This window comes from Thunnus albacares, chromosome 18 (assembly GCF_914725855.1).
Source record: "Thunnus albacares chromosome 18, fThuAlb1.1, whole genome shotgun sequence".
NCBI lineage: Eukaryota > Metazoa > Chordata > Actinopteri > Scombriformes > Scombridae > Thunnus > Thunnus albacares.
In genome coordinates this window covers 6517177-6544943 of record NC_058123.1, presented here as the reverse complement: position 1 = coordinate 6544943, position 27767 = coordinate 6517177, and the positions used below count along the sequence as shown (strand labels likewise).

The window sequence follows — 27767 nt, the reverse complement described above, 5'->3', positions numbered from 1 at the left end:
TTATGTTTACATTTGTATCTAATTTTGTATTTTTATCTTGTAAAGTTTGTATATTGATTCTTGATTCTCAAGAATTTCATTGTGCAGGGCAAATGACTGTTCTCTGTGCATATGACAATAAAGATTTGATATATTCAATATATAAATAAATAAATATTCAATATTTATGTGTATCATCTTTTATCTTATCTTATCTTATCTTATCTTATCTTATTTTATCTTATGTCATAACTTCCCATATTGATCTTGTGACCCTTGAGGGAACCCCTAGGTTAATTAATTTATCAGTCAGAGACCCTTTTGCTGCAGAAAAAGTACTTTTAGTTGTGATATTTAATATATTTTTCTGATAATGCTTCTGTACTTTTACTAGTGTCCAGGAGTCCTATTATAAAATTGAATCCTTTTACATGTAATAAAGCATTGCTGTATTGGTACTCATAAGTAAAGTATCTGAATACTTCTTCCATAATTGCACATGTACACATGCCCAAACAAACATTACAATACACATTGTGTGCCAGTTTCCAGACAATAGCATGTTTTGATTTACTGAACGTTAATTTTATTTTTACATAATGTCAACCAGTATCACCCAGACTCTTCAGTAGTTGTGATTTAGTTTACCATATAAGTTTGTCATGTTAAAAGACAATGCTCAAAGTCAAATATCATTGAGTAACAGATGTTATTTCATGTTTCAATATTTGTCTCATTTATCTCAGGAAAGAAGAAAAATGAAAAAGTCCAGATTTTCTCATGCAACACAAAGTACACAATGTACCGGTACATACAATGTACAGTGAAACTCTCATCACTGCAAGATAAAGTTGGCTTATTCAATGAAAACTCTGCATTTTTCCATGACTTGAACTTTACAGCAGCATGAGGATTTCTCCTCAGGGACTAGAGACTGACAGTGAGACCGACAAGGGACAAAGATGTTTCGTAAATGCACCATCAGGCTGTGACGATGCCTCGATAGGAAAATCTGAAATATTTAACGGCTGACATTTAAAGTCGAGCAAGAGGGAGAGTCTCTGCTGGGACATAAAAAATAAGAAATGATGACAGCGGATTTAAAGACACATTTCCAGATGACAAAGGTGTCTTTTTTAAAGGGAAATGAATCAACAATAAAGACCGTTCTGTGCTGTTTTTCATACATCAAACCATTGGGATAAAAACACAGCTCCATACATGATTAACGACATGACAAAGGCAACACATGACAGATTTATGGACGGCACTTTGTATTTTCTGGTAACTAACATCACTTTAATATAAAAATTACTATAATTTGGATCAGGACAGCTTGGTGTGAGATCACAAAGTCATTGTTTAACAGCTCCAGGCCGAATATTGGTAAGAATATTGGTTGTCTACATTTATAAATATTACAGTCACAATCCTATGCTGTGGGAAATACAAATTATTCAACTCATGTGTATTGTTTTTAATGTAATGACATTTTTAAACTTTTAGAAACACAAGTTATCAAAGTATAAATGTGACAATTGCAGTTGATGAAGACTTCCAGTTGGTTTCCTGCAGACGTCTACTTGGTTTTCTTCTGCTGCTCTTGGAAGAAGTCATTGCAGGCAACGGTCAGGGCAGCCACCAACACAACAAACTCATTGAAATCCACCTCGTTGTCTTTGTTAGAGTCCAGGTCGTTCATGATTTTCTCCACCAGCATCGGATCCTTCTGAGACTGGAAACAAAACGGAAAAGAAGAGAATATTAATTCAACAAACAAGAGCAGCCTGGAGGATGAAACTTTGACATTTTTGTACGTTTTAGTCACGTCTTTTCATGATTCTCATGTGTGACTTGTAAACCAATACTATCGACCCTTCAGATCCCTGTTTGAGCAATTAAAAACTCCTTCAGCACATACCAGATGATATAGGAAATATAAGTCTGTCCATGTCAGATGAGTAACATCCAAGTTGGATTACTATCGGAGCTTCATATTGACTCAAGGCAAAAGCTGCCACTCGCGTCCAGAGGAGAGCAGAGTGATGTTGCTGCTAAATGAACCATGAGCTGCAGCTGATCACACACGACATTTATTGCTTTGCTCATTTCCTCCAGGATCAAGAAACAAGACATGGCTTTCATTTTCCACCCTCCAGCCTCTGAGGCGAATGGTGATATTTAACATTGTGGCACTCATTAAATTTGAGCAAAGGTTAAAATTAAAATCCCCCAACTACACTGAAGACAAACTTTATTTTATTAGGAAAATATCACTACAGTACTGATGTATTTTTTTTATGTAGTTAAGGTTTTTAATGGTCAAAAAGCTACATTTGAATGTAGAGCTACAGTTGAGAGTCCAGAGACAAACAGGTAAACAAAATCCTGTATGCGTATTGATTTGCTGCTGCTTTTCAACAAAACCTTGTTTCACAGTCAACAGCATGTATAAAAAAAACAACTTAGATGAAAAGACAACAAACCGAAATAGGAAAACTGACTTACTTTTTAAAATTTGAAGAGCCAAAATACATTTTTGACAAAATTTGTGTATATGCTCTTTGTTCATGAGCTAATAAAAACAGCCTTGTTTTTTGTGACATGCATTTTCTACTGATCCAAAGGGTTTTTAAATGCTATATTTAGCTTAAGAAGAAGGAGAATTCAAGTCAAACTATGAATCAGCACTTAATCCTTTAGTTTATCAGAAGAAGTCAAAATCACCAAATTTGGAGATAAATGATTTTCCTTGGACTGGATGCCTTTACTATTTCACTTAACTTAAATAAAAATAAAGGAGCAGTACTGAAATAAACTAAAAATCTATCTATATTTTAACCAAACTGAGAGCCAACTAAACTAAACTGAAACTGAAATAAATAATTTAAAAGTATACAAAACATAAAAACTAAAGCACTCTAGACATGGCTGTCCCCGTGCTGCCCCCTCCCCTCTGCTCTGAGTCTCAGTCTGAGGAGCAACCATGCATGTCTCTCTATTTAATACTACAGTATCTTTTCATTTTCTAAAATAAACAATACAGTAATCTATACAGCCTTGGTTTGCACATGTCAAATTTTTCTGTCGGAGGAGGGTGAATGTTAGCCTCGCTGGGGCACTGTCTATTCTCAGAGGTGACTATAGCCCACAGGGATGTGATGACATCATGGGGGTGTCTATATTTGGAGGCGATATGGGCCACTGATGATGATGATGTGTGAGCACCTGAGGCTTCCCGTCCGCATGAGAGAGGACAAGGAGCAAGAAGAAAAAATATATCTGAAGGCGTCAGGAGGTTTGACTCTCAGGCCTTGGCTGCTTTCATATTGGTCTCAATCATTTGAAATCGCAGACGTGTACACTCTGCTATCACACAGACTCAGGGGCTGCACGGGGACTTATCTGAAATGACTTTATCTATCTCCCTCTCTCCATCTTTTATTTGTGAGAGCCACCAGCAGTTACACTTTGACAGCAGGATAGCGACCAATGGGAAAACAATTTCCTTTAGACAAGGTCAAAAAGCTCGTTCTTAAATCATTTGGTTGTCCAGTTTAATTTGTAAGCGAGTCAAGTAACAACAACGCATCGTCCAAAAATCTTCTCCAAGCAAATTATCAGGATATTTATTGAGGAAATACAGAAACACTTTTCTGCAGCAACACACTCCCAATAATTAAGATTGTTGCAGTGTCACAACAGTTAATCTGGAAATTCTCCTACATGATGTACCAAGCTTCAATTTAAATACACAATAAACAAATAAAAGAACAAAATAATCATAGTTTTGAAATGTCTTCCTTACCGTGAGGAAGTCAGTGAGCTCGCTGTTCAAGAGTTGCTTCAACTCGCCTTTGTTGAGCTTGTATTTGTCTCCATCATTTCCAGAGTAGTTGTAGAAAACTGCTATCAGTGCATCCATTGCACCCTCGAGCTGGGTCGGCATTCTGCTGGAAGGATAATAACTGAAAATGAGAATGTATTTATTATTTAGGCATTTAATTGAATAAAACTAACACTATTTTAAGTAAAAGTAAGAAACAGAGTAATTATTTGTCCATGGGAAAGGTGTTCTTACCTGGTTAGAGTCCTGTACGAATGTGATGAGAGACACTGTGGCACAGCTTGTTTATTAGGAAGTGAGGAGAAGCTAAGTCTATCTAAGTCTCTATCTTTGTGGCGATAATTAATTCCACAGGTGAGACTCCCATGGTAACTGTCTTCTGTCTTTCCAGGTTTTAATCAATGCTGTTAAGAGAAAAACAAAACAAGTACCAGTGTAACCCCGGAGCCCCATGGGTATTCATCAAACCTTGAGCTTTTACACATGCGTCTGCATCATTTACATCCCTGAAGTGACTCTAGCACTCTGCAATACTTCATCACGAGGAGGACGGGTGAAGACCTGTCAGAGAAATCTTGCAACTTGCAAATCTTGCAAATCTTGCAAATCTTGCAACGTTGTTAAGGCGGCCAGCAAGATCATCGGCAAGCAGCAGTCCTCTTTGTCTTTTATCTCCAGGTCTTAAGGAAGGCAGGATCGATTTTAGGGAGCCAAGAACATCCTCTGTTTGAGGCATTTGATCTTCTCCCTTCAGGTCAGAGGTACAGGATTTCCAGGGCAAAGTGGAGCAGATTTCAATTTTCCTTTGTCCCTTGTGCAACACACATGCTTAATTGTTACCTTGCACCTTTGAACTTTTTGCTCACATTTAGCACTGTAGCACTTTATCTTATCCAATCCTATACAAAATCCACCTTTTTACAGATTTTATTGTTGTACTGTTTGCGTGTACTGTCACTGTTTATCTGTGCACTGCTGCAAACTGAATTTCCCCCCGTGGTACAATAAAGTACTGAACTGAACTGAACTTGTATCTAGTTAAAGGAGGGGATAACTTAATTGTTGAATCATTCACAATAGTAAAGGCACATTTTGCACTCTTATGTCGATTTTTAATTATTCAAGCCATTTCTAAATGTATTTATATTTGTGTCTTACCCATGAAAACATTGTGCTACTCTTGATATACGAGTGATACAGTGATGCCATCATTTTATGGCTTTCTACGGCCCCATGGACTTCACGTGAGGTAATTGTGTCCTTGTCTTCATGACAGTCCTCGTGGAAAATTACAGCAGCCGTGCCCTGCAAGTTAATGAGAACCAGCACAAGGGAAAATATTAACTAGAATAAATTTGATGTATCTTGCTCAGGGGAGGGTAGAGCTTTCCATTTTATTTTATTTTTACGTGAGTGAACAGAAAGCATTAATTGATTTTTATCTACGGTGGTGGAAAGTAGTTAAGTAAATTTACTCAAGTACTGAACAATTATGAGTTTTCCTGAGTATTTTAATTTTCTGCAACGTCATGCTTCTACCTCACTATATTTCAGTGGGTATTATTGTACTTTTTAAAAACTTTAATGATTACTACAAAGTTCTTTAACACTAGAAAGCCTTAGTGACAAGTGCAGCAGATCAAAAACACATAAATATGAAATATAAAGCCTTGTTACACAGTAAATTAAGCCACCCAGTAGTATAAAAAATGCATCAGTTATAATAATCCAATAATCTATTGTATAATAATGTAACACTGACAGAGGTCAGAGTATTTTTATTTCTATACATAAAGTACATTTTGCTGATTATACTTGTGTACTTATGTAACATTTTGAATACAGGACTTGTTATGTACTGGATGTTTTATCACTACTTTCACTTTAAAGACTACTTCTATCACTGCTTCAGTGTTTAATCTTAGGCCAGTAAATGCAGTGGGAACCTCTTCTCCTCTATACTTTCTGGATACTGTTTATGATGATGAAACCTTTGCTAAACTAAACATTGAATGATGGTTATACATCAGCTACAAAATGGCAAACCTCAAAAAGACTGAAAGAGCAGTCATCCCTGTCGACTGGTTTCCAGCACGGGCGTCTAGACACATCCTATTATCAAAAAGAATGATTGCTTATTTGCTTGTTTAATGATAACTGAAACTGATTAGTCAGTGTAGGAAAAATAACACGGGAGGCATTGGCATAATTAATAATATGTCAATTGCACAGACACAAGGTCTGCACTAAGCTAACTATTGTTGACACAATATGAAACTGTTTGTGTTTTCCAACAAAACCGAAACAGTCACTGCAGGCCACAATGCTCATAATATATTATCAAGTCAAGAATTTCTGAAATCTTGTAGCAAAGTTACTAACATGTGAGAGGTGATGGCCGGGGGAACATGCAGCCAGAATAGACATGAAGAATAAACAAATTATAAACAACAATTTTGTTTACCATAACATGGGGAAACATTCCTCAAACGTCAGCGTCCACATGGCCACATCTGATGACTGACTTTTAATGTTTCAACAGGCCATAAAGGCTATAAAAAAAGTTTGTTATACAGAAATGTAATTTTCATCATGAAATGTCTCTCAATGACTCTCAGCCCTCAATGTCTGAGCATAACAGGGTAACATTTTCAGATGTATTAAAGCTTTCTGTTAAAGGGGAATTCCACTGATATGAAGACCAGTTTACTCATCATGAGGAGTACGACTCATTAAAAACATTTTAACTTTATATTTCTCCCAAAAACATATGTTTTGTTGCAAATTTGTGGTGTATAAACATAATTTCTAGGAGAAAGAGTTGCCCAACTTGGCTGCATCTGTCTCATGATAGGAACTGAACTTTGAATTTTGAACTCGCTCCAGTGATCGGCTGGTTCTACAGGTACCTCGTGCCAGGACTGTTCTTGGAAGGACTGCTTTTGGTATTAGTGCAGCAGACTCGTTGAATATCTTAAAACTGAATACTCTCATATCTCTTGGACACTTTAGGAATGTACTTAATAACCGCCCAAAGGTTGAAAGAAAGAAAGAAAGAAAGAAAGAAAGAAAGAAAGAAAGAAAGAAAGAAAGAAAGAAAGAAAGAAAGAAAGAACATAAAATGTGTTTGCTACAGTTATTTATCAGTTAACTGTATCTTAAATTTCTCTGTAAGGCACTTTGGTCAACTCCTGTTGTTTTTAAATGTGCTTTTTAAATAAATTTGACTATTTCAGTTTATTTAATCAAACTTGCACTGACTTTCTTTGCTTGCTCTCGGTTTCACCTTGTGATTCACAATCGTCATGTCCACATCGTGGGGTTTATTTTTAGCAACAGCAGGTTTCATCTTTTGTCATTTTGTGTCCGACAGTCCCCCTCAAACATGATTGTCCCTCCTCTGTCACTGTGTCATAACTGACAGTGGAGAATAACACTCTCTTTAGCCCTCATCCCCCAAAGACAACACCTGAGGGATGTTAGTTGTCAGGTGTGCCTGCAACTTTTCTTCCACTCGCAGCCACTGCCACGAAAATAAGTTTCCATTTATTAAGGTGATGAAACCCTTTCCTCACAGCTGCTAATAGTGAATGTTGTGCAGGAAGGTGACCCATGAAACCCCTGACACAAACTGACATCACATCAAACGCTGAGATGTGGTAAAAATGATTTTGAAACAACAGAATCCATGAGTTATTTTAGATATAAGCACAGGATTTGGTTTCAGTGAATAAAACCCTCACATCATGTGCATGTGCACATATAATTCACCAGATAGAAAATGAATTATAATATTAAAATAATTATATCATATCAAATATAAGCAAACAGGCCAGTCTATCATCATATTATCCGAAGATACATGTCTACCCTCTAGAGGTTTAACAGCAGCATTGAATAGATCTCAACAAACAACCATCTTCATGGAGGAATAAACAATATACAAGGAACCACTATACAAATATTTGTTGCTGATTAATTCAAATATTCTGAGACAAAACTGTGATTAACACATAGTATTTTACATGAAGGTGCTTGTGTCTAAAAAGGGATGGAAAAGCCCCTGCTTGTGGTCTTTAAGGTATTAAAAAATTGTCTCCTATATACCTGACAGATGATGCATCATTTTATGTCCCTCAGGTTCTCTGCAGCATCTTCAAGGTTACCACAAAGACAATGGGAGATGACGCTTCCACCTATAGGCTTTGAAATGTTTTGTCGCAATACAGAGAGACAGGCTCAGTAAACATCAAGAGGAGAGAAGATGTGTTTTCACTCCCATGTGCACATATTTTCACTTGTACAGTCTACTTGTGCAGTCATTTTCACACTTACTCTATAGACATATATTTTAAATTTCAGATGTTCGAATTGAATATCATAAAGAACATACTGTATGTATGTAAGATGAGAATGCATGTTTGTATGAAGAGGATATGTGCGTGTAAGAGAAGAATGAATGTATATGTGAGAGAATAATGGAAATAGAAAGAAGGTCATTCACTGTGCTGTGTGTTCAAACAAGTATTACAAATCGTATGAGTGTGGAAAATGTATTCTGTAACTACATATGATTTGTGGCTGAGAGAAATAGCAAACACATTAGATAGACTGAAATTTTATAGTGACAACAAAGGAGATGTTTTCGATAAGATTTGGAACGCTGTAATAATTTTTTTTAAGCATAAGGACTAATGGGTTGTGTCCAATGTGTGTATACTCCTTTTCTATAAGCACAAATGTAAGAAAAAAAAAATCTTTCATTTGTGCTTTTTAAAGAAAAAATACTTTGTATTATGCATGTATTACATATATACAGTACCAGTGAAAAGTTTGGACACACTTTCTCGTTAATTGGTATTGTATATGTGTTTAGAACAAACAAGTACTACATTAAGCTGTTAGGAGTATTAAAATGCTTTTGAAAGGCTTTTGAAGGATTATAATATACTGTATCGAGGTTTGACATGATGTCAAGAGAGATGGGGGCAATGCAAGGCTGGATTACCAACCAGACAAACTGCTTTGGGGCCCCAAAAGCCCAAAGTTTACTCCATATTGTTTGGGTCTACAAACTTTGATAAATCGAAAATTTGTTAGCAATTTGCAGCACTGAAGTACAATATCAACTATGACAGGTCCTTCATCCTCCATGTTGTGGCCCTGGTCTTAAAGAGGGACTCTGTCAAAATCTACATTCAAGATTCAAGAAATTTTATTGTCTGTCACATACAGTAACAGAAATTCCTCTTTGACCCGGCTCAATCTAAGACAAATGTAGACAAATGTAACAATATCAAAGTGGAAACAGTAAAACAGTAAAAACGTCACAGTAAAACATCACAGTAAAATAAGTCATGAATGCTAATATACTGTAAAATATACTGTAAAAAATACTGTAAAAAGACCATTCAGATGTGAATATATCTGTATGTGCCTAGTGTGATTTATTTAGGACATTTTAAAGGTGTTCCTCTTTGCAAGTGGAACATGACAGCCTGATGGTTTGAAGACTTTAACAGTTTTAGATATTGAGCTCATTTGTTGTTGTGTTTTTATCAAACTACACACACAAAACTGAGGGCAAGGTAGTATTATTCCATCATAGGAGTACTGTAAGGCTATAAGGCTGCAAGGCTGCTGATCATTATTACTTTATTCCAAAGTAAACGTATTCGGATGACTGGTTTTGTCTGACCAACAGTCAAAAAAGCAAAGAGTTTACTATCATGAAAAATTTGCTAATATTCACATTTGAGAAGTTGCTACCAGAGAATTTGGGGCATTTTAGTAAATTGTTGCCAATTAATGTCAGTCGATCAATCATCTAATCATTTCACCTCTGGAATAGTGGTATAGTGGGGGCCCAACAACAACCTTTAGCCCCGGGACCCTCTAGGAGGTTAATCAGGCCATGGGGCAACATGACATAACACAAACTGATCTCAGGCCTGGTTCTTTGTCAGGTTTCATTAGCTGTCTGTAAGAAATACATCCATGCAAGGGTGCCAGTGTGTTTATAGTTTCCTTTTTTAAAATTATTCTTCAACAAATCTTGAGATTGACAGAAGTCCAGAAAAAAATTGGATGTGATCACAAAGTCCTCCATGTAGCCTCTCACAAACAGCTCATTAGCACTAAACACAAAGTACAGCTGAGGCTGACGATATTAGTTTTTCAGGTAGTCTGGACAAATTTTAGCCTGATGATGGCGCAAGAGGAAAAATGAAGGGATCACCAAAGTTATTAAAAATCATCCTGAGGAGGCTGTGAATGTGCACCAAATTTCATGACTATCAATCTCATAGTTGTTGAAATGTGAACCTCATGGTGGCGCTAGATGAAAGGTCAGGGGATTGCCAAAGTCAGTAAAATTCATTGTCTGGGAACAATGAATGTTTGTACCAGATTTCATGACAATCTATGTACAGTTTGCTGAAATATTTCAGTCTGGACTACGATACATGTATGTGTTTGGAAGTAGTGTGAATTTAGTGAGAGGAACAGGCTCCTCTTTATTCTGACTTTGCAGTGGCTGTTAAATTTGAATTGCAAATTCACTTCATTGCATTCATTTTGTCTCATTGACATGTGGGATTTCCTTTGTTTGTATGTGCAAACCTGCTGCTGTCTCACCACTGACTATATTTTCAGGTTCTTCCAGCTCTCTGTTCTGCTCCAGGCTGACTGTCGTCCATTCTTGCAGGGCTGTTTGAGTGGATATAGTCCTGCACCTGTTGATGAGTCCTGACATGACTGTTCCTGAAGGCGTATTCCTTTCATACCTTCAGTGCTGTTAACACACACTGTCACAAAGCCTTACGCAGCCGTTACACAGAGAAAGAAAATGTTTTCAGGTTGAAGCAGTCGAGGTACTGATAACCTATTTTCACACCTCTCTTTCTCTGCCCACATCTTAAATTCTGCATCTCATATTTCCAGCAGGAGATCAACAGGAGGAAAAACTTATATTCCTTATCTGACCATGAATATACAATATTATTGATACATGTCTTTTTTTCAGATGAGCAAAGCAGCTGAACATCAATGCAGGTGATGGAAACCTTGAACAATGTGAGATCCAGTTGCAGTCTTGCTTGACATTTAGTACTTGGAGGAAGTACTGAGAACTTTTACTTGAGTAAAAGTAGCAATTGTTGAAGAAAATCACTCAAGTCCTTGTTCAAAGTTTGCTGTAGTGGAAGTGGTTTAATAGCATTCCGGAAATGCTGTGAGCTTACTGACACAGAGCTGGTCTGATACAGTAGACTGACCCAGAGCAGAAGGGATGGAAACATTTTATACCGTAAGATCAAACAATTGGTAACCAAAAGGTAGGGAGGTAGGGTATTTGCATACAGGATCAAGGCAGCGTAGTAAGGGGAGGGGGGGGGGGACTCTCAGGTAGGTGAGAAATCAAGGGGGCAAAAACAGGAGGGTGTGCTGCATTCAGACAGGATCAAAAAGGCCAAATCAGCAGGGGTCAAATGCAGGAAAGATACACAGTTGGCATCTTGTTGATCAAGGAGTTGTTCCCAGACATCACTTGATTATCAAAGCTCTATCCAAATGTGTATTTTCTTCTTCACAATACTACAATGAGGAAATAGCAAAAGCCCTGCACTAAAAATTTTACTAAAGTAAAAGTACATATGAACTGTACAAGTACAACGTAGCATAAAATGGAAATACCCAAGTAAAGTACAAGTACCTCAAAAACATACATAAGTAGAGCACTTGAGTAAATGTACTCAGTTACCATTGTATATTGATACCAGGTCTGCTCTGCCTTTTCTTATGCATGCTGAATGGGTTATGCACGCTATAGACAACAAAGAGCACTGATAGATTCTATTTCATTTTTTCTGTTCACATATTGTCTTGCAGTGCAGCAAAATTCAGGCATCAAATCTTTCTCTCAAAATGTTTCCATGTGTGGTCTATTTGAAATTATAAATCAAGTCTTAATTTTCCAGTGGGAATTGTTTTTGAGATCCTGCAGTTCATACAAAAACTTTGGTAACACTTTATTTTAACCCCCTATAGCTTTTATAAGCAGCATCAATGGTGCATAACAAACTATAATATAGCTGTAAGTGTTTAGTGTATTTGTCAACAATAATATGCATAACAGATGATTAATGACCACTACTACTAATAATTATTATTTTATATAAATATTAAATATTAATTACTATATTAGTTCTATTAATCTATCCACTTATGAAAGGTCAAGATATGGCTGAAGGTTCAGAAAGAAATCCAGTAAGTGGATCTTGAGTTTTTTTTTGTCAAGTACTTTTTAAAAGGTCAACAATTAATCCTCAAGCTCAACATGTCTTTGTGAGTTTTAATACAGTTTTATAACACACTTTAAAGATTTGTGTGTAATAATATACTATTATATATAATTACAGCTATGTTATCAATCTTTCATCACTGTTCATACACCTGTTATGGATGCTTCATAGGAGAAGAAACACATCAAAATGACCTAACAACTTCATTACAGTGTGTTACAAACCATTTATTAAGGTTTTTTATACTGTATATAAATGTTAAATACGAAGGCGTTAAAGTCAAGTGTAACCAAAGAGCTTTTCTGCAGGGACAAGCCTGTCGTGGCTGTGGCTCTCACCCTGTCAGGATCAGTTAAATAGCCGTTGGAGGATTTCTCACTGTTCAGTGACTGCCGCTGACAAATGTGGTTACTCTCTGAAATGAAGATACCTTTTTCTCCACAGTGTCTCTTCATTCTCTAAGTGTAGCTTAAACCAACATATTTTAGCCCAAACTGTAACATTGCTCATACCAGGATGGCTGTGTATTGTTATTGATTTGGTTGTTGAAGAGGGATCTGCTGTTTTTTTTTTTTAGCTATTTTAAAATGTATTTGCTTGAGCCTTGCTTTTGTTACTGTATTGATGTTTTATCAGGTATTTTTTTAATGTATGGACCCCAGGAATAAATTGCTATGGCAAATAAACACACCATTGTGTGTGTCAGCAAGAGTTCACTGTTGGGTTTCTTCTGCAGCACAAAACCATCTTTATGTGTTGAGTAAGAAAAGTATGTTAACTGAAAGCACTCTGAATGAGTGAGTTTTGGGATGAGCAGTGGCAGCAGAGCTCAATGGATGTGTCTTCTCCTTCGGGAGTGAAGGGAGGAGTCTCACACCTTGTCATCGTCTCCTCAGACACCTAGTGGTTCCACTTCTCATTTGTCCAGCAAGTGGTTTGTGATTGTCTGTATCCACTCAAACAGCTGATTATTGTGGCACTGACACAGCTTCTCCTTTTCATGTTTGACAATATGCCAACAGTCACACTGTACTTCCTGAGAGTCAAGAGTCAATACTTTTTTTTATTTGACCAGTCAGTCAGACAATAGCCAAACCTTCCACTTTGAGCTAGTAGTTATTTTTGACTCTGGTGACGTTCACAGTTTTTCCTCTGAGGTATGACTTGATATCAAAGCCCCAAAGGAAGCATTAAGCCAGAGGCTGTTGTAATAAGAGTCTCTAGACAGGGTGCAGCATTCAGCATAGCCTCACTGTATGTTGTGATATTTTTGATCCGTGCACCCAGTCTTCATATCAAATTCACTTTTGAACAGTGTTGGTGGTTGAAACAGAAATTTCCTACACATCGCCCACAGGCACAGAAAAAGTTTTCATCAGCTGCAGTGTTGACAAAAGACTTCCTGCTCACTCATTACTGCCAACTGCTTCCTATGCATATTTCAACTCTATTGAAATTGTTGAAAACTGTTGTCTTCTCTATTGAGTCCTTGTCAAAACCCTTGAAACACATCATACTAAATTGTTGCAACTGGCAAATGATTTTTCATATGAAGTAGGAATTCTCTTTATTCCTTGATAACAGAAAATAAAACGTTCTTTAGGTATAACAAGGAGATAAGTTATATTAAAGGGGACATATTATGCTTTTCATGATTTTCTGTGATTTATCTACTGCTATGATGTGGGATGTCTATGTTAAAGATGCCAGGAGTCAAAAGCCAGGGCTTGAGCCTGTTCTGAACACTCTGTTTGCAATGTTACCTCTACTTCCTCCTTCTTGTGATGACATCAGATTGTTCATGCGTGCCCACAAACGACCGTCTGTTCCATAGCCTTTGTTGCAGAGGTTGTTTCATGGTTTGTTCAGGTTCAGGTTTCATACAAATTTCAGATCAGATTTGGGCTTGAACACGTACAGATGTATTTGAGAGGTTACCATTTTGAGTAAAGAAACGGGCAGCTTCCTAAAGCTAAAGCGAATGAGTGAGCAGGAAGTCTTTTGTCAACACTGCAGCTGATGAAACTTTTTTCTGTGTCTGTGGGTGATGTATAGGAAATTTCTGTTTCAACCACCAACACTGTTCAAAAGTGAATATCAATCAGAACAGAGTGGGCTCATCAGGTGGGGGGCCTTAAAGAGACAGGAGCTAAAACGACCTGTTTCAGACAGAGGCTGAACTGAGGGGTTGCATAAAGAGCCAATATAAGATAAATAAGGAGTTTTATAAACTGTAAATCATGCAAAGATATTCCAGTAGAGCCCCAGAATATAAACATAGACCTGGAAATATGCATGATACGTCCCCATCATGGTGGAAACAATAAAAACAGATTGCTTACACCTGATAATCTAACTAGACAATACACCAGAAATAAACAACATTGCATCACATGATAAAGTGACCAATAGACACAGAAAACAGTGCTATCACAATAATCACAAAATATTAATATATTAATTAATTAATTAATATAAATATCACTCAGAATGTTGCTGCCCCATCAATAAATGCAATTAAGAATATTAAGAATGAACTTGGATATACTAAGGCATCAAATTAAAAACCCAATAGGTTTCCATCTGAAGCACTTTTTTTTCAGACAATCATCCCCCCTTCGTTTCTCAATTTTCTCTTTAATTTTTATTTTATTGCAATGTGTCATGTGTTTCTGTCTGTGGTGAAGACTTGAGTTTTACTGCCCTCAATTGGCTGATCAGAGGTATGAGAAAGAATGCAGACTACCTGACAAGTTCTAATCTGATTTTAGTCACAACCATAAATCCTTGTGTTTGGCTTTACATTTGACCACAGTGTCGGGTGTTTAAGTGAGTATTCTGTGCACTCTAAACTGTCCTATTCTCTGTTCTCTATTTTGTGTTGACTGTAATAGGTCAACACTGTTTAGACTGCACATAACACAACTCACATCCTGTTTCTGTCATAAAGTGTGTCACACTCATGTACTGTTTACAGTGAACTCTGTTTGTTCTTCTCCATGAAAGAAAAGGCAACAAACTCTAAGTATCTCTGAAAAAATTCAAGCTATTATAAATGTGTATTGATTGCAAAACTGATAAAGTCAAGAATGAACTTTGAACCTCAGCTTTTAAGCCAACATGGACAAGAAATCTTTCAAGAGCTCCAAAAAAAAAAAGGACTTTTTCCTTTCCATAATTCCATGACAACCGCAGACTCCATGTGTGCTGATGAAGATCATGTGATATGATCAAAAGATCCAGAATGGGTATGGGTATAAATGATGAATGAACCTCAGCTATATCTAGTATGTTGTACTATGCTGTTGAATATGTTTTTGCCTTTTGTATTATTGCTTATTGCTTGGTTTTAAGATCTTTTACAGTTGGTGAGGTAGTGATGATCATTCAAGACTGTCCTGATCACATCCTGAGTTTGACAGTTAAGTGACAATTTCCATCAATTCAGAGGCAAAAGAAACGAGAAACCGTTGCATTTTGCATTGACTTTAACTTGCAGTTTCAGTATTGTGTACTGCTTGTGTATGCATTGACTGTGTAGAGCTATATAACGGTAGTATTATTATATTATTAATATGCCCAGTTTACCTGTGCACATAGCTTTTCCCTCCATTTACATGTATGGTTTTATTCAGCCAACTCTGAATGAAGCCCTCAGTTTGCAAATGATTCCTGTCTCTTCACATGTCCAACAAGTCAGACGTATTTGTTTAATGTGTCATGTGTCTATGGATCAAAATCAATAAACTCAAAATATGTGTGTTTATTGTGGTATGTGGTGAGATACTGTAATGAAACTGCCTACATGCAGCCGTTGATTCTGATACAAACTAATGAAACATAAGTCTTAAGAGCAGAAAAATATTAGTTTGATGACATAATGTCTGAGTATAAAGCACATGATATTTTTTAAAACCTCTTGACAGAATTTTTATTTTCACACCATAGAAACATGAGCTGTGGTCACTGCCCCTGTTGAGTTTTCAACAATGAAATCTTTATTTCCTTAAAAAAAAAAAACTCAAACTGAGCAATAAGCCAACTATAATCTAGCAATAGAAAGGAAGTGCTTTTGAATTGATGTCTCATTTGACAGCTTTTCTATGATTAATTACTCTCTTGGACCCATGTTGTGTGTGTGTGCATGTGTGTGTTTGTGTGTGTATTTGTATTTGTCTGTTGATCTGACACAAGAGCAGAAACATTAACATACTAATGATAAACTGGTGAATATATAGTTTGCTGTAATATAGTTCATGTTTTCATTCTGTTAATGTTAACGGCTAAAAGACACTGCACCTTGTTTCATGTGACAAAGTCAAATTCACAAGTAAACGGAAGCTCTCACTCCATGATTTGGGTCAAAAATGAGAGCCGTTGTGGCCCGGCTCCTGAGTCCTGGCTGCGGTCCTTGTGCCCATGAAAAAGGGCCTTTACAGAGTGCCTTCTTTTAAAACGCGAGGGGGGGGTGGGGGATGGGGGGCGTTGGGTGGAGGTGGGGCTTGAACATACATAAGAGCCTAAGACAGTCCAGCAGTCCAATTTGGCACAACATCACCAGACAATTTGCTGTTACTTAATCTATACAAGGACGGTGATTGGATCTTTCACTACATTTAGACCCACTTCATCCTCTCTTCGGGCCTTATTTTAAAAAAGAATTGCTAGGTTGGTGATGAGCACAGGCCGGTTACTTAAAACTGAGGCTTTATCCTGGATGTCGGATGGGAGCAACATGACTGGGGGCCTGTTCCAGGGTTTGGCCCTGCAGCCTGTCTGGGACTACCTCCACCAGAACCACCACGACCTCCTGAGGAGCCCTCTCTTCCCTGTGGTCCTCTCTGTCACCACCTACTTCTTCCTAGTTGGCCTCTACACTGTGTTGGACCTGCTGGCTCCCACCTGGCCCTGCATCAACCGCTACAGGCTCCATCCTGACCGTCCTGTCACCTGGCCTAACATCTGGACTACCCTGGGTGTCACCATCTACAACCACCTGCTCTACATCTTCCCTGCTGCAGTCGCCCAGTGGCTGTGGAGGCCGCCTACCCCACTGCCTCGTGAAGCACCCACTCTCTGGGGCTTCTTCCTGGGCATCCTGGGCTGCATAGTGGTCTTTGACTTCCAGTATTACCTCTGGCACCTGCTACACCACCGCGTTCCTTGGTTGTACCGCACTTTCCACTCCGTGCACCACCAGTATAACCAGCCTTTCAGCCTGGTCACCCAGTACCTTTCTGGTTGGGAGTTATTCAGTGTGGGGTTTTGGGCCACAGTTGACCCTGTCCTGCTTCAGTGCCATTGCCTCACAACGTGGGGTTTCATGGTCTTTAACGTCTACGTTTCCACCGAGGACCACTGCGGCTACGACTTCCCGTGGTCCATGCATAACCTGGTGCCCTTTGGCCTCTGGGGTGGTGCACCCAAGCACGATGCTCATCATCAACGGCCAGGCACTAACTTTGCCCCATTCTTCTCTCACTGGGACTGGCTCGGAGGCAGCCACACTGTGCCAAATCCCTCCAGCCACGCTGCCCCGGGAGAGCCAGACGAGATGAAAGGGAGGAAAGACTAAAGAGCTTGAATTAATCTCTCATTGACTCTCTTTTACTCAAAGCGCCTCTTTTGTACCTCCTCTCATTCAAACACTTGTTTTTTTCTCTCCTCTCTCCTACAAACCATTTTCTCTCTTTCCTGTCTGTCTGCCTTTCCTCTCTTTTTGATTATTATCTCAATCTATTTTGCAATCTTCTCTCTAACAGAACATGGATATTCTTCACAGTTTAGGAGCTGATTATCACTCTAACATTTCTTGACTATCTGGTAAGTTGTTAAGGCGAATTAAAGTGCATTTTATGTCAGTTTTGTGTACAATGATAGTATATATTATCCTGTACTCTTGTGCCATGTACATTTATCTCTTATTCATAGAGATTTCCATTTATGTTAATGTATGGATGATGTATTGTTACTTTGTCTCCATGGCATTCTCAGGTCAGTTTCCATACATGTTTAATATGTTTTGAGCTACCTTGAAAAATAAAAAAATAAAAAACTAAAGCCACTTACTTAAGACTTGTTTTGTTACGTTTCACTAAATAGATCTTATTATTAGGAGTATTTGCCGATAGTTGATGGTTTATAGCACGTACATTCTCCCTCTCTCTTCCTCCTCAAGACCGACCCTCTCACTCACATGCATGAATAGCAGTCTTTTAGCTGCGTCCCAGTATGATGCGTGGGCGCAATACTAATCTATTATCCTCTCTTTGAGAGTACATTCTCTTACTGGGAGGGTTCTTAATTAAACTCCAAAAAAGAGAATATCTTTGTCATGCCAAATCTTCAATTTTAAAAATAGAAATTAAATATTTAAAGGATGTCTTTGCATTCATAGCAGCAGGTGTTATTCCTCAAAATATCTTACTATAGTTCTCTCATTGAGATAACTGTGAGAATCAACCTTTTTTTTTTTTTTAAATGATTAAAATATAAAATCATGAGGCTATATATTGTCAGAATTTCCTCAAATAAAGGGTAATTCAAATAAAATTCTGATGAACTGCTGAGCACTTTACCTTTTTGAAATATTGTGTCTCTTACATATATATTGCATAACTTACACTTACAAACACACCAGCAGAGGTCACTTTTTCACTCAACAGGAATCAGAGCAGCAAGTCTACAAACAGTACATGACAAGCAAAGACAGGGGCATCTACAATGTTAATTTAGATGAATCACTCATAGAAGAAAACATTTCTATATCTGCACATCTAATGATATCAAACAGCAAATGCAGTGAACCCTGACAGGCTCAGTCTAGGCTCACGGTCTCTGTGCTTCTTCTCTCTTTGTTGTTATTCACTGGAGAGTGGTATGGGCAGAACTGGTTTGTCATGTTTCTGCTTTATATGGCTGTTGCAACAGCTCACGCTTATTTTAGAAACATTGCATTCAGATGCCTCAGGCATACCTGTCTGCTAGGATGTGAAATCTGAATTAATTAAACAGGCTTTATCCTCATGTCTGGTATTGGCACTGATCTCTAACATGCATGCATTTCCACCAATGGTCATCTTTTTTACATGGATAGATGTACCTTTAGGGGTTAAAGTTAAGCTTTTAGAGTGTTTCCTGTCAGAGGACTCTTTGTGGTGACGTTTCAACATCTACATCTGTGATTTGCGCAATCTACCAGCACCCTATGGAAGAAATATATTCAGTTGTGTAGAAGCAAAGAAACTTTTTACGCTTATAAATGCACAGCTAAATACCTGACTATGTGTCAATCCTGTGGCAAAAGCATACCATACCTATTGCATTAGAGAAATGTGCAACACAAACCACCATATGTAGAGTGTGCAACTGCAGAAGTAACTGCACTGGAACTCTTTTTAAACCACAATGACATCCAGTGCGTGTATTTTAAAAACAATGAATTATTTCTGAGGCTAAATAAGATTAACAGTTCACACTAAGAATTTATGAAAAGATCGATACCACTCTCATGTTTGTATTGTAAATATGAAGCCTTAGAGCCAGCGGATGGTTCTATTTCTTGGCTCAGCACACATTTGATTTATGTTTAAGTCATTTTAAGACAGTTAAATCAATGGAAAACCTGCTGCTGTGATAGCAAAGACACCCTTAAAATATGAACTTTTCTAAATATTCTTTTAATATAAGTAACACTGAAGCTATGTATTGCACCAAGCATTTTAGAGTGCAGTGAAATCTGCCTGTACATGTGAAACTGTCACAGCCCTGTCCATTCTTGCCATACCAGAACTGCCTCACATGGCTCTCATAACAAAGCGGTACTGATACTGATTTTGTTGTGTAGAAACAGTTCATAGCTGCTAATAAGAGGAAGCATGTTCAGAAAACTGTGTGTACACTTGAATCACGTACACCCTCATACTACAGTATCTGTGTCATTCCTATTTAATCATTCATGGTTATAAACTCTGCTAAAGGGAATATCATTACCCGTGTACTTCATGGACTCAAACAATAAAATTGATTTATAACACTGTTTATGATTGTATCTAAATGCAGATGTCATTTTTCTCCCTGGTAAAGGCTAACAGATTTTCAGTTTATTTTCATACTCATTTGGCTATAAATGACATATGGTGTACACACTTTATTGGTTATCAACACATGTTAAATAGCAGTTTATGGTTGACTGAAAGTCTGTTGTTGTTGCCTGAGAAAAAAATGGCACCAACACCCCATTTCTGTTTGACTGCCTCATATTTTGTGTTTGTGAAGAACAAATCTATTCTGGTCCAACAGGCTAAACCTGTGGAATTACAACAGTGTTTCAATTTCATTTCTGGTCAGTTTCTTACACTTAATTTCAGCACTATGCACTGTCCAAACAGCACAGCACAAGCATGGTTTTAATGCCTCTCTTCGTGCGGGGGCAGTACTAGATGTAAAAATGTTATATTCATTGGGATTTACAGGAGACTTGTGTTAATTTTGTCATCCACTATTTGTGAAAATTTATGTGAAAACTATGAAAATCAAAATAGCTTGACAGCTATTTGTCTACTACAGAATCCTTTCTCCTGATAATCCTGGTAATTTATTAACTTTTATGCTTTGTAGGCACAAAGGTGATTTGTTTGAAACTTTTCTCAGAAGTGACTAAACACAAGATTCCTGAACATTTCTGTTTGCCTTGTTCACACAGTGTAACTCACTAATGCCTGAAAAGAGCTGTGTAAATGTAACATGGCCAGGGAGTGGCTCTTTTTCCCCAGCATGTGATAAGAAGGTATTCTACTCAAAGAGTGCAGACAAAAGGTAAGACGACACTCCACAACAATCGTTTACCTCTGCCTCAACCAGTCATTAAAGAGGAAGCTCAATACTCACAGCTCAGGTCACTATTCACAGCTTGTGTGTTTGTGACTGTTTGGGTGGGGTTTAGTGCTTGAAACACACGAGTTCATTTACTCCTGATCCAGAGGCAAAAGGCCAGGACCTTTCACTTAAGTTCACATGACACCTTTGTCGACAGTATATTGTCTTTTAGAGGATAACATGTATTGTATGAAGCGTTTTTAACTGAAAATAAAATGTACGTGCTTCAAGTTTGATGAGGAAAAAGCTGCATTTAAGACTAAATCAAGAGGGGAAGTCACTGAAAAAGAAAAAAATGATGGGAATGGGGCTTAAATCTTGACTGTTTTCTGTGTTTCACATACAGGTGAATCACAGTCTGACACACTGAGACTAGAGTGAGGACAATCTCTTTAGGTCATCCTCATAGCATGCCTCATCATGTTCTTTAACATTCCTCAACCCCCTCCACTGACCCTCTTTTCTGTCTGACTTTTTTCTTCAGAAAAAACAAAAACATGAGTAACTGAGTGAACATAAAGCACTTCAACTGGTCTGTACACTTTCTGGCGCTACACAAACCACCACAACACATTCCACGAATTCCTCACGTTTTCACAAGGCGTAGTGAATGATTCATGATAAGAAGCCTCGTCGATATCCCTCGTCAGACACATGATGACAAGCAAGCCCAGTGACTCACTCACTCGAGGATTTTTAAATTGGTTACGCAATAGTAAAAGGAGTTTCACAGATACTGTATCCTGTTGTTTCATCATTTTATTTAAGAAACAATACAACTGTTTTCTTTCAAATCATAAAAATTCAAACACAATCATAAAAACACTGTAGCACACGTAGTTTAAAATAAGATAAAACTTCAGCAACAGAAATGTGCTGAATAGGCAAGACAAATGATTAATAATTTTAGTCCATTTTCAAGCAAAAATGGCAAACATCTCCTCGTTCTAGCTTCTCAAATGTGAGAATTTGCTCTTTTTCCTCATCTTCCATGACAGTAAATTGAATCTCTTTGGGTTTTGGACTGTTGATTGGACTAAATAAGACATTTGATGACATCACATTGGGCTCTAAGAAACTGTGATGGACATTTTCACTGTTTTCTGATGTTCTGTAGACTAAATGATTAATTGGAAAATAACTGGCAGATTAATCGATAATGAAAATAATCATAAGTTGCGGCCCTAGTTACAACAACCATATACTCTTGTTCCATCCTCTTTTAGCACATCAAGTTTATTTGGCTGTTTTATTATAGGTCTTATTTGCTTTGAATGGTGTTCAGTGCAGTGAACTAGTCAGTCAAAATCTTGGGGAAACTCACATTTATCAGGCATTATAAAAAACATTTTGTGCCCCCAAGAGGACTAAATGCTAAACCTGACAGTTTGTTGCAGTTTTTAACAGGCCTACTCTCCATGTAAATAATATATATAAAAAATGAAAATGTGTTTCACATTTGAAACGCCACACCACAGTTCATATGTATGTCACATACATCTTTAAAATGAACTCATCTTTGGTTGTCTGATGTTTGAGGTTTCCTGGTAGCTCCATTATCGCAGACCTATCTCCTGTGTCCCAGTGCCAAAGAGTCTGCACTGTGCTATTTTTCCAGTACACTTAAGTACAAGCACAGGCATGATCCTTGATATCCCATCAGAGTCTTTTCTCTCCTTTTCTTTGACTAGCAGGTACTGCTCTGTGTGTCCCCAGTACTCGACATGTATGATTTGCTCTTCCTGGAGTATTTCATGGAACTGAAAGAAACCCTCATCCTCTCTACAGTCCTGCTGCTCCTGCACCGCAGTGTGTTCTTCACATGGTTTCTGAAGTCCTCAGACACAAAGTAGTAGATGAACGGGTCCAGGCAGCTGTTGAGGCTGGCCAGACACAATGTAATGATGTAGAAGCCATAACCATTATTTACCACTCCGTCCTTTAGCAGAGAATAATGCAACACCAGCATGATGTTACTCGGGATGAAACACACTAGGAAGGTCACCAGGACGGTCACAATCAACACCACGGCTTTCTGACGGTTTTTTGTTGCCGTGCTGTCCCCTATGCTTTCCCCCAGGGTCTTGAGCAGCAGAATATAGGCCACGACGATCACAATACAAGGCACAAGGAACACAACCATACCCATAAAGATGAAATAGTAGTAGGGGAGCTGGACAGAAGGGAAAGGATTGAGGGGGTCTTTGATGATGGTGACATCGTGACAAGTGGTTATGTTGGGGTCTTTGAGCTTGGCGGTGTGGTTGTACAGATACAGAGGTGTGGTGGAGAGCCAGATAAAAGCCCAGATGGCCACACAGACACCAATAGCCACTTTGTTGTTCTTCCTCTGCTGGGACAGAGGGTGAGCCACAACCCAGTACCTCTGCACACTGAGGCAGGTGATGAACAGAATAGAGCAATACATGTTCCCGTAGAAGAAGCTCACCAGGACTTTGCACAGTGGCTCCCCGTAGGTCCAGTTATTGCCACCGAAATGGTAGGCAATCTTTAGGGGTGTCCAAATGACGAAGAGCAGGTCAGCCAGAGCCAGGTTGGCCATGTAGATCGACGACGGATGCTGCTTTGTCCTGAAGAGAAACACCCAGACGGCCATACCGTTGGCAGGCAGCCCCACTGCAAACACAAGGATGTAGATGATTGGGAGGAAGACTGTGGTGAGGCCACTCTTCAGTGTGTCAGATGTTGCCTTGTCCACAGAAACTTGTTCTGAGTTTTTAGGGTCCTGAATCCCAATGAATCCCCGTCCTTTTCCTCTTCCTAGAAGATATAACACAAATGTAAGAATATAATACTAAAAACACTATATAATGAAGGTAGTGAGTTCTGCAACAATAACCAACAATAATCCAGACTGACATTTTGGCTTAATGTAGGGATGCAAATATTTTCTTAATCAATTAATCGGTTGTATTTTTCTTAAATCAGATTTTTTTGAAAATTATAATATAATAGTAAATAGTTGTTTTTTTAAAGCAATTCTCTAAAATTCAAAAGGTATCTAATTTACAAATAACAATGAGAACAACATAACCTCATATTTTAGAGGCTTAGAGTTTATAAAAATAGCTGCAAATCAACTCTCTGTAGATCACCTAATCATTGATTGACTAATTGTTTCAGCTCTACTTCAAAAGGGGGGGGGGGGGGGGGGTCTTATCTGAATAGGTTAGATATACCTTTATACCTGTATAAAATACTCGATGTTATTTTATTACATTTTTTCGATGTTAGACACCCTACATTTCCCGACACTCCTGTCTGTATGTGAACTGACCACAACCCATTGTTAGAAATATATACTCCATCAATAATTCGCTCTAATTATGAAGTCAGTTTTAAAACTTCAGCTTGATATGCTTAAATGATAACAGAGTAGGCCTAACACCTCTTAATACTCTCATGGGATCAGACTAATATGTCTCATTAGCTCGGTATGTAGGCGACCCAACTCCAGGAAACCACACACACAGAGGAGCCTCCGGCCTTACCTGTTTGGGCATTTGAAGCAGAAAAGCAGCAGAAAATTAAAAGCAGCGACAAAAACCGAGTTAAATCCATGTCTTGTGTTGTTGACACGCTCTCTTCTTCACTTCTCTTTGATCGCCTCCCCTCAACGGCGTCTTAAACGTCGACTAACACCTCCAACCTTGAAGGACACACCCCGAGACTACCTATTTCTACGCTGACGTCATATGTGGTACCGCCTACCCTGTCTGTTCCTCTGAGTATCGGATCTCAGTGTTGATGGAGGCAAAAACCACCAACCATAAAACAGGTTGTTCTAGAAAATGGAGGCAGTGTGGTCTTGAGGTTTGAGGTTTTGTTGATAAATCTGTGAAACACAACACGTTTCCTGTCACATAGCTCTATTTTCAACCATGGGACCGGCATAGAAATGTTTCTTTATCTGTGGTTTAGAGCCCAAGTCTAACCAGTGTTACTTCCTGTTAAAGGGTTCTTTCTCAAACGGGGTTGTGGTTGCCTGACGTGATCCATTACCATGGCAACCAGACTGCCATTCATTCTGGTCACTTGTCTAATTTTATGAAATTATGTTTCTCAGGATCTGTCAGTGTAAAGTTATAGAGCTGGCCTAAGTAGAGCTAGGTTAGTAAACTCATTGCAGCGTTGCAGCAGAGAGGGGTCGACGTGGGTCAGTTTATCACGAATAATGCTCATTTTATTATGAACTATAACAAATGTCACTCCAAGCTGAAGTCAGAAGTTGGCAGCCATATATATATAGTAGATTACATGTCAGTAACAGAGATATGTGAAATCCATCGGTGAAATCAGACAATGGCTCCCTTATTTATGGATCATCTATCCTAAGCAATGACATCTTGCTTTATTTTAGTCTATGGTAAATATCCATAAATTTTCCTCCTCAGTGGCCAGGTCCAGTTCTACCAGGGTGCAAAAGCATGCATTGCACCCTCAGTTTCATATTTTGCATCCTCAGTTGAAATTTGAATAACAAATGCCAAGTGCAGCCTGGTAGGTCTTAGGCACATCATGTATGTGCCTGCAGCAATGCAATGTGCAAAAGGGCTGAGTGAAGGTGAATATAGGGTGAATTAGTGTAATGTGGCACACTGCCAAATGTGGGAAACCTAAGCTCAAATGCATGTCTCTTTTTTCTACCAAATGCTAACTATTAGGACTGCTGTCAAATTAAACCATCCAACTCTTCCAACTTGCTGTGAAGTCCAGTCAAAGGTCAGTGTCAAAGGATTTTGAGTTATGTTAAGGATATAAATTGGTCATAAATGAAGCAATGTTGCCAATTGTTATCAGATTGTGTTAATGATATATTCATGTTCAAAATAAGATATAATATGATGAAAACATGTTTCATATTTTTTTTTATTTCAGTCAATTGTTCATTGTCCCACTTAGAAAATGTGGTTTGAAATATGGGACAGCTGGTTTTACTAATGTGGGACAGTCATATATGTTATTAAATTGGTAAAATATGCATTTAAGTCCATTAAATGTGCAATACATATATTCAGGGGTCTTAGTCTTGTAATGCTTAATTTTAACTTAATTTTCGGTAGGTTGCAAATTATATTAGTACAAACATTAATACATAATATAATACATTACTATACTAGCTGTAACAAAAAACATTTTAATTACTGAAATGACCAAATGTGGGCATGGACTTTGGCCTTGAGTGTTACTGACCAGAGAAGATTTTATTGTATATATATATAATTCAGGTGATTTAGACCTTTCAGCTTCCCAATGAGCGTCCCAGATTTCAGCCTGAACTATCCCACCTATCTCACCTTGTACACGGTCACATAGTTTAGTAATTTATGTTACACAACGGTGTTTGCACTGCAATATGTTTCAGGGGTAAAACATGAGATGCTGCTTTTGCTGAAAAGTTGTAACAGAGGCTGATGAGCCCTGTCAACCCAACCTCTCCTTCATAAAAAATAAGGGTAAAAAATATAAAAAATATATTGCATTATAACTGACCAGTCTGATGTGTGTAGAGGTGTGTGTGGTTATTCTGTAGCAGCCTGGTATACTTTTGGTATACCTGGTAGACTTTTCCTCTAGTACCACCATGAGGTTGACATTTGTGGTTTTGAGTGAAATATCTTGACAAATATTTGATCAAGTACTGTGAAAGTTGGTGCAGATATCCATGGTCCCCAGATGATGAATCCTACCAACTTTGGTGATCTGCTGACTTTTCCTCTAGGGCCACTATGAGGTTGAAATGTGTGGTTTTAGTAAAATGTCTCAACAGCTATTTGATAAATTACTATGAAAGTAGGTACAGACATTCATGGTCCCCAGATGATGAATCCCTCTCACTTTGGCAATCCCCTGACTTCACCTTTAGCTCCACTGTGAGGTTGACATTTGTGGTTTTGGATTAAATATCTGGAAAACTATTCAGTCAATTACTCTGAAAGTTGGCACAGATATTCATGGTCCCCAGAGAATGAATCCTACTGACTTTGGTGATCCCCTGACTTCTTCTCTTGCACCACCATGAGGTTGAAATGGGTGGTTTTAATTAAATTTCTCAACAGCTATTGGATGAATTGCAATCAAATTTGGTACCTGTCCCCCTAAGGATTAAATTTAATAACTTTTTTAAACCTTTTACTAGCCTTTCATCTAGCACCATCATCATTATTTATCATTCATGACCAAACCACTGCCATCATCCACAGATGTTCTTTGTGTTAAGTGCTACTTTATGATGCTAACACACTAAAGTAAGATGGTAAACATGACAAACCTACCTACTAAAGGTTGGCATGTTAGCATTGTAATTGTGAGCATTTAGTTCAAAGAACTGCCATCCTGACTTGTTCTGTTAAAATGTAACTTTTCTAGTCTGTTCAATATTGCACCAACAGTTTCACAGTTTCCTCAGCAAAAGTGTTACCTGTGGTTCTCACGGGGCCGTAGTAAAGATTTTATAAATACTGAGGTCGTGAATCAAAATTCCAAATCTCTTGCCGCATAAAATGTTTGATGTGATTTTTTCATTATTAATATGCTGATTATTTTCTCAATTGATCAATGTTTTTGTTTTTACATCAGAAAATAGTGCAATATGCCCATCAAAATTTCCTAGAAATTGTTAATTTTAACATTTGAGAATCTGGAACCATCATATTATTGGCATTTATATTTGAAAATTAATGCAAAAATTGATCAATTATCAAAATAGCTACCTGTTAATTTTCTGTTGATTGACTAATTAA

The 27767-nt window shown here is 37.9% G+C and overlaps 3 protein-coding genes across 3 annotated transcripts; 1 reads left to right on the top strand and 2 right to left on the bottom strand.

The window, feature by feature from the left end:
- Nucleotides 1–585: 585 nt before the first annotated feature.
- s100z (S100 calcium binding protein Z) lies at nt 586–3928 on the bottom strand. The gene is made up of 2 exons (XM_044334031.1): nt 3788–3928; nt 586–1714 (listed from the first exon to the last, which is right to left on the bottom strand). Exons 1-2 carry the CDS (start codon nt 3926–3928, stop codon nt 1559–1561), a joined length of 297 nt encoding a protein of 98 aa, XP_044189966.1. The 3' UTR covers nt 586–1558.
- Nucleotides 3929–16801: 12873 nt separating this feature from the next.
- On the top strand, nt 16802–17701 carry ch25hl2 (cholesterol 25-hydroxylase like 2). The gene has a single exon (XM_044334466.1). It carries the CDS (start codon nt 16802–16804, stop codon nt 17699–17701), a length of 900 nt encoding a protein of 299 aa, XP_044190401.1.
- Nucleotides 17702–21744: 4043 nt separating this feature from the next.
- LOC122968447 (proteinase-activated receptor 2-like) lies at nt 21745–24829 on the bottom strand. The gene is made up of 2 exons (XM_044333678.1): nt 24516–24829; nt 21745–23784 (listed from the first exon to the last, which is right to left on the bottom strand). Exons 1-2 carry the CDS (start codon nt 24583–24585, stop codon nt 22691–22693), a joined length of 1164 nt encoding a protein of 387 aa, XP_044189613.1. The 5' UTR covers nt 24586–24829; the 3' UTR covers nt 21745–22690.
- Nucleotides 24830–27767: the final 2938 nt, after the last annotated feature.

What these genes read in the sequence shown, in the direction of transcription:
- s100z (XM_044334031.1), bottom strand. Translation starts at nt 3,928, where the DNA reads ATGCCGACCCAGCTCGAGGGTGCAATGGATGCACTGATAGCAGTTTTC. An exon ending in AGCTCACTGACTTCCTCACG is followed by an intron (nt 1,715 to 3,787) that starts GTAAGGAAGACA and finishes TTTTGTTTCCAG; the next exon opens with TCTCAGAAGGATCCGATGCT.
- ch25hl2 (XM_044334466.1), top strand. Translation starts at nt 16,802, where the DNA reads ATGAGCACAGGCCGGTTACTTAAAACTGAGGCTTTATCCTGGATGTCG.
- LOC122968447 (XM_044333678.1), bottom strand. Translation starts at nt 24,585, where the DNA reads ATGGATTTAACTCGGTTTTTGTCGCTGCTTTTAATTTTCTGCTGCTTT. An exon ending in TGCTTCAAATGCCCAAACAG is followed by an intron (nt 23,785 to 24,515) that starts GTAAGGCCGGAG and finishes TATATCTTCTAG; the next exon opens with GAAGAGGAAAAGGACGGGGA.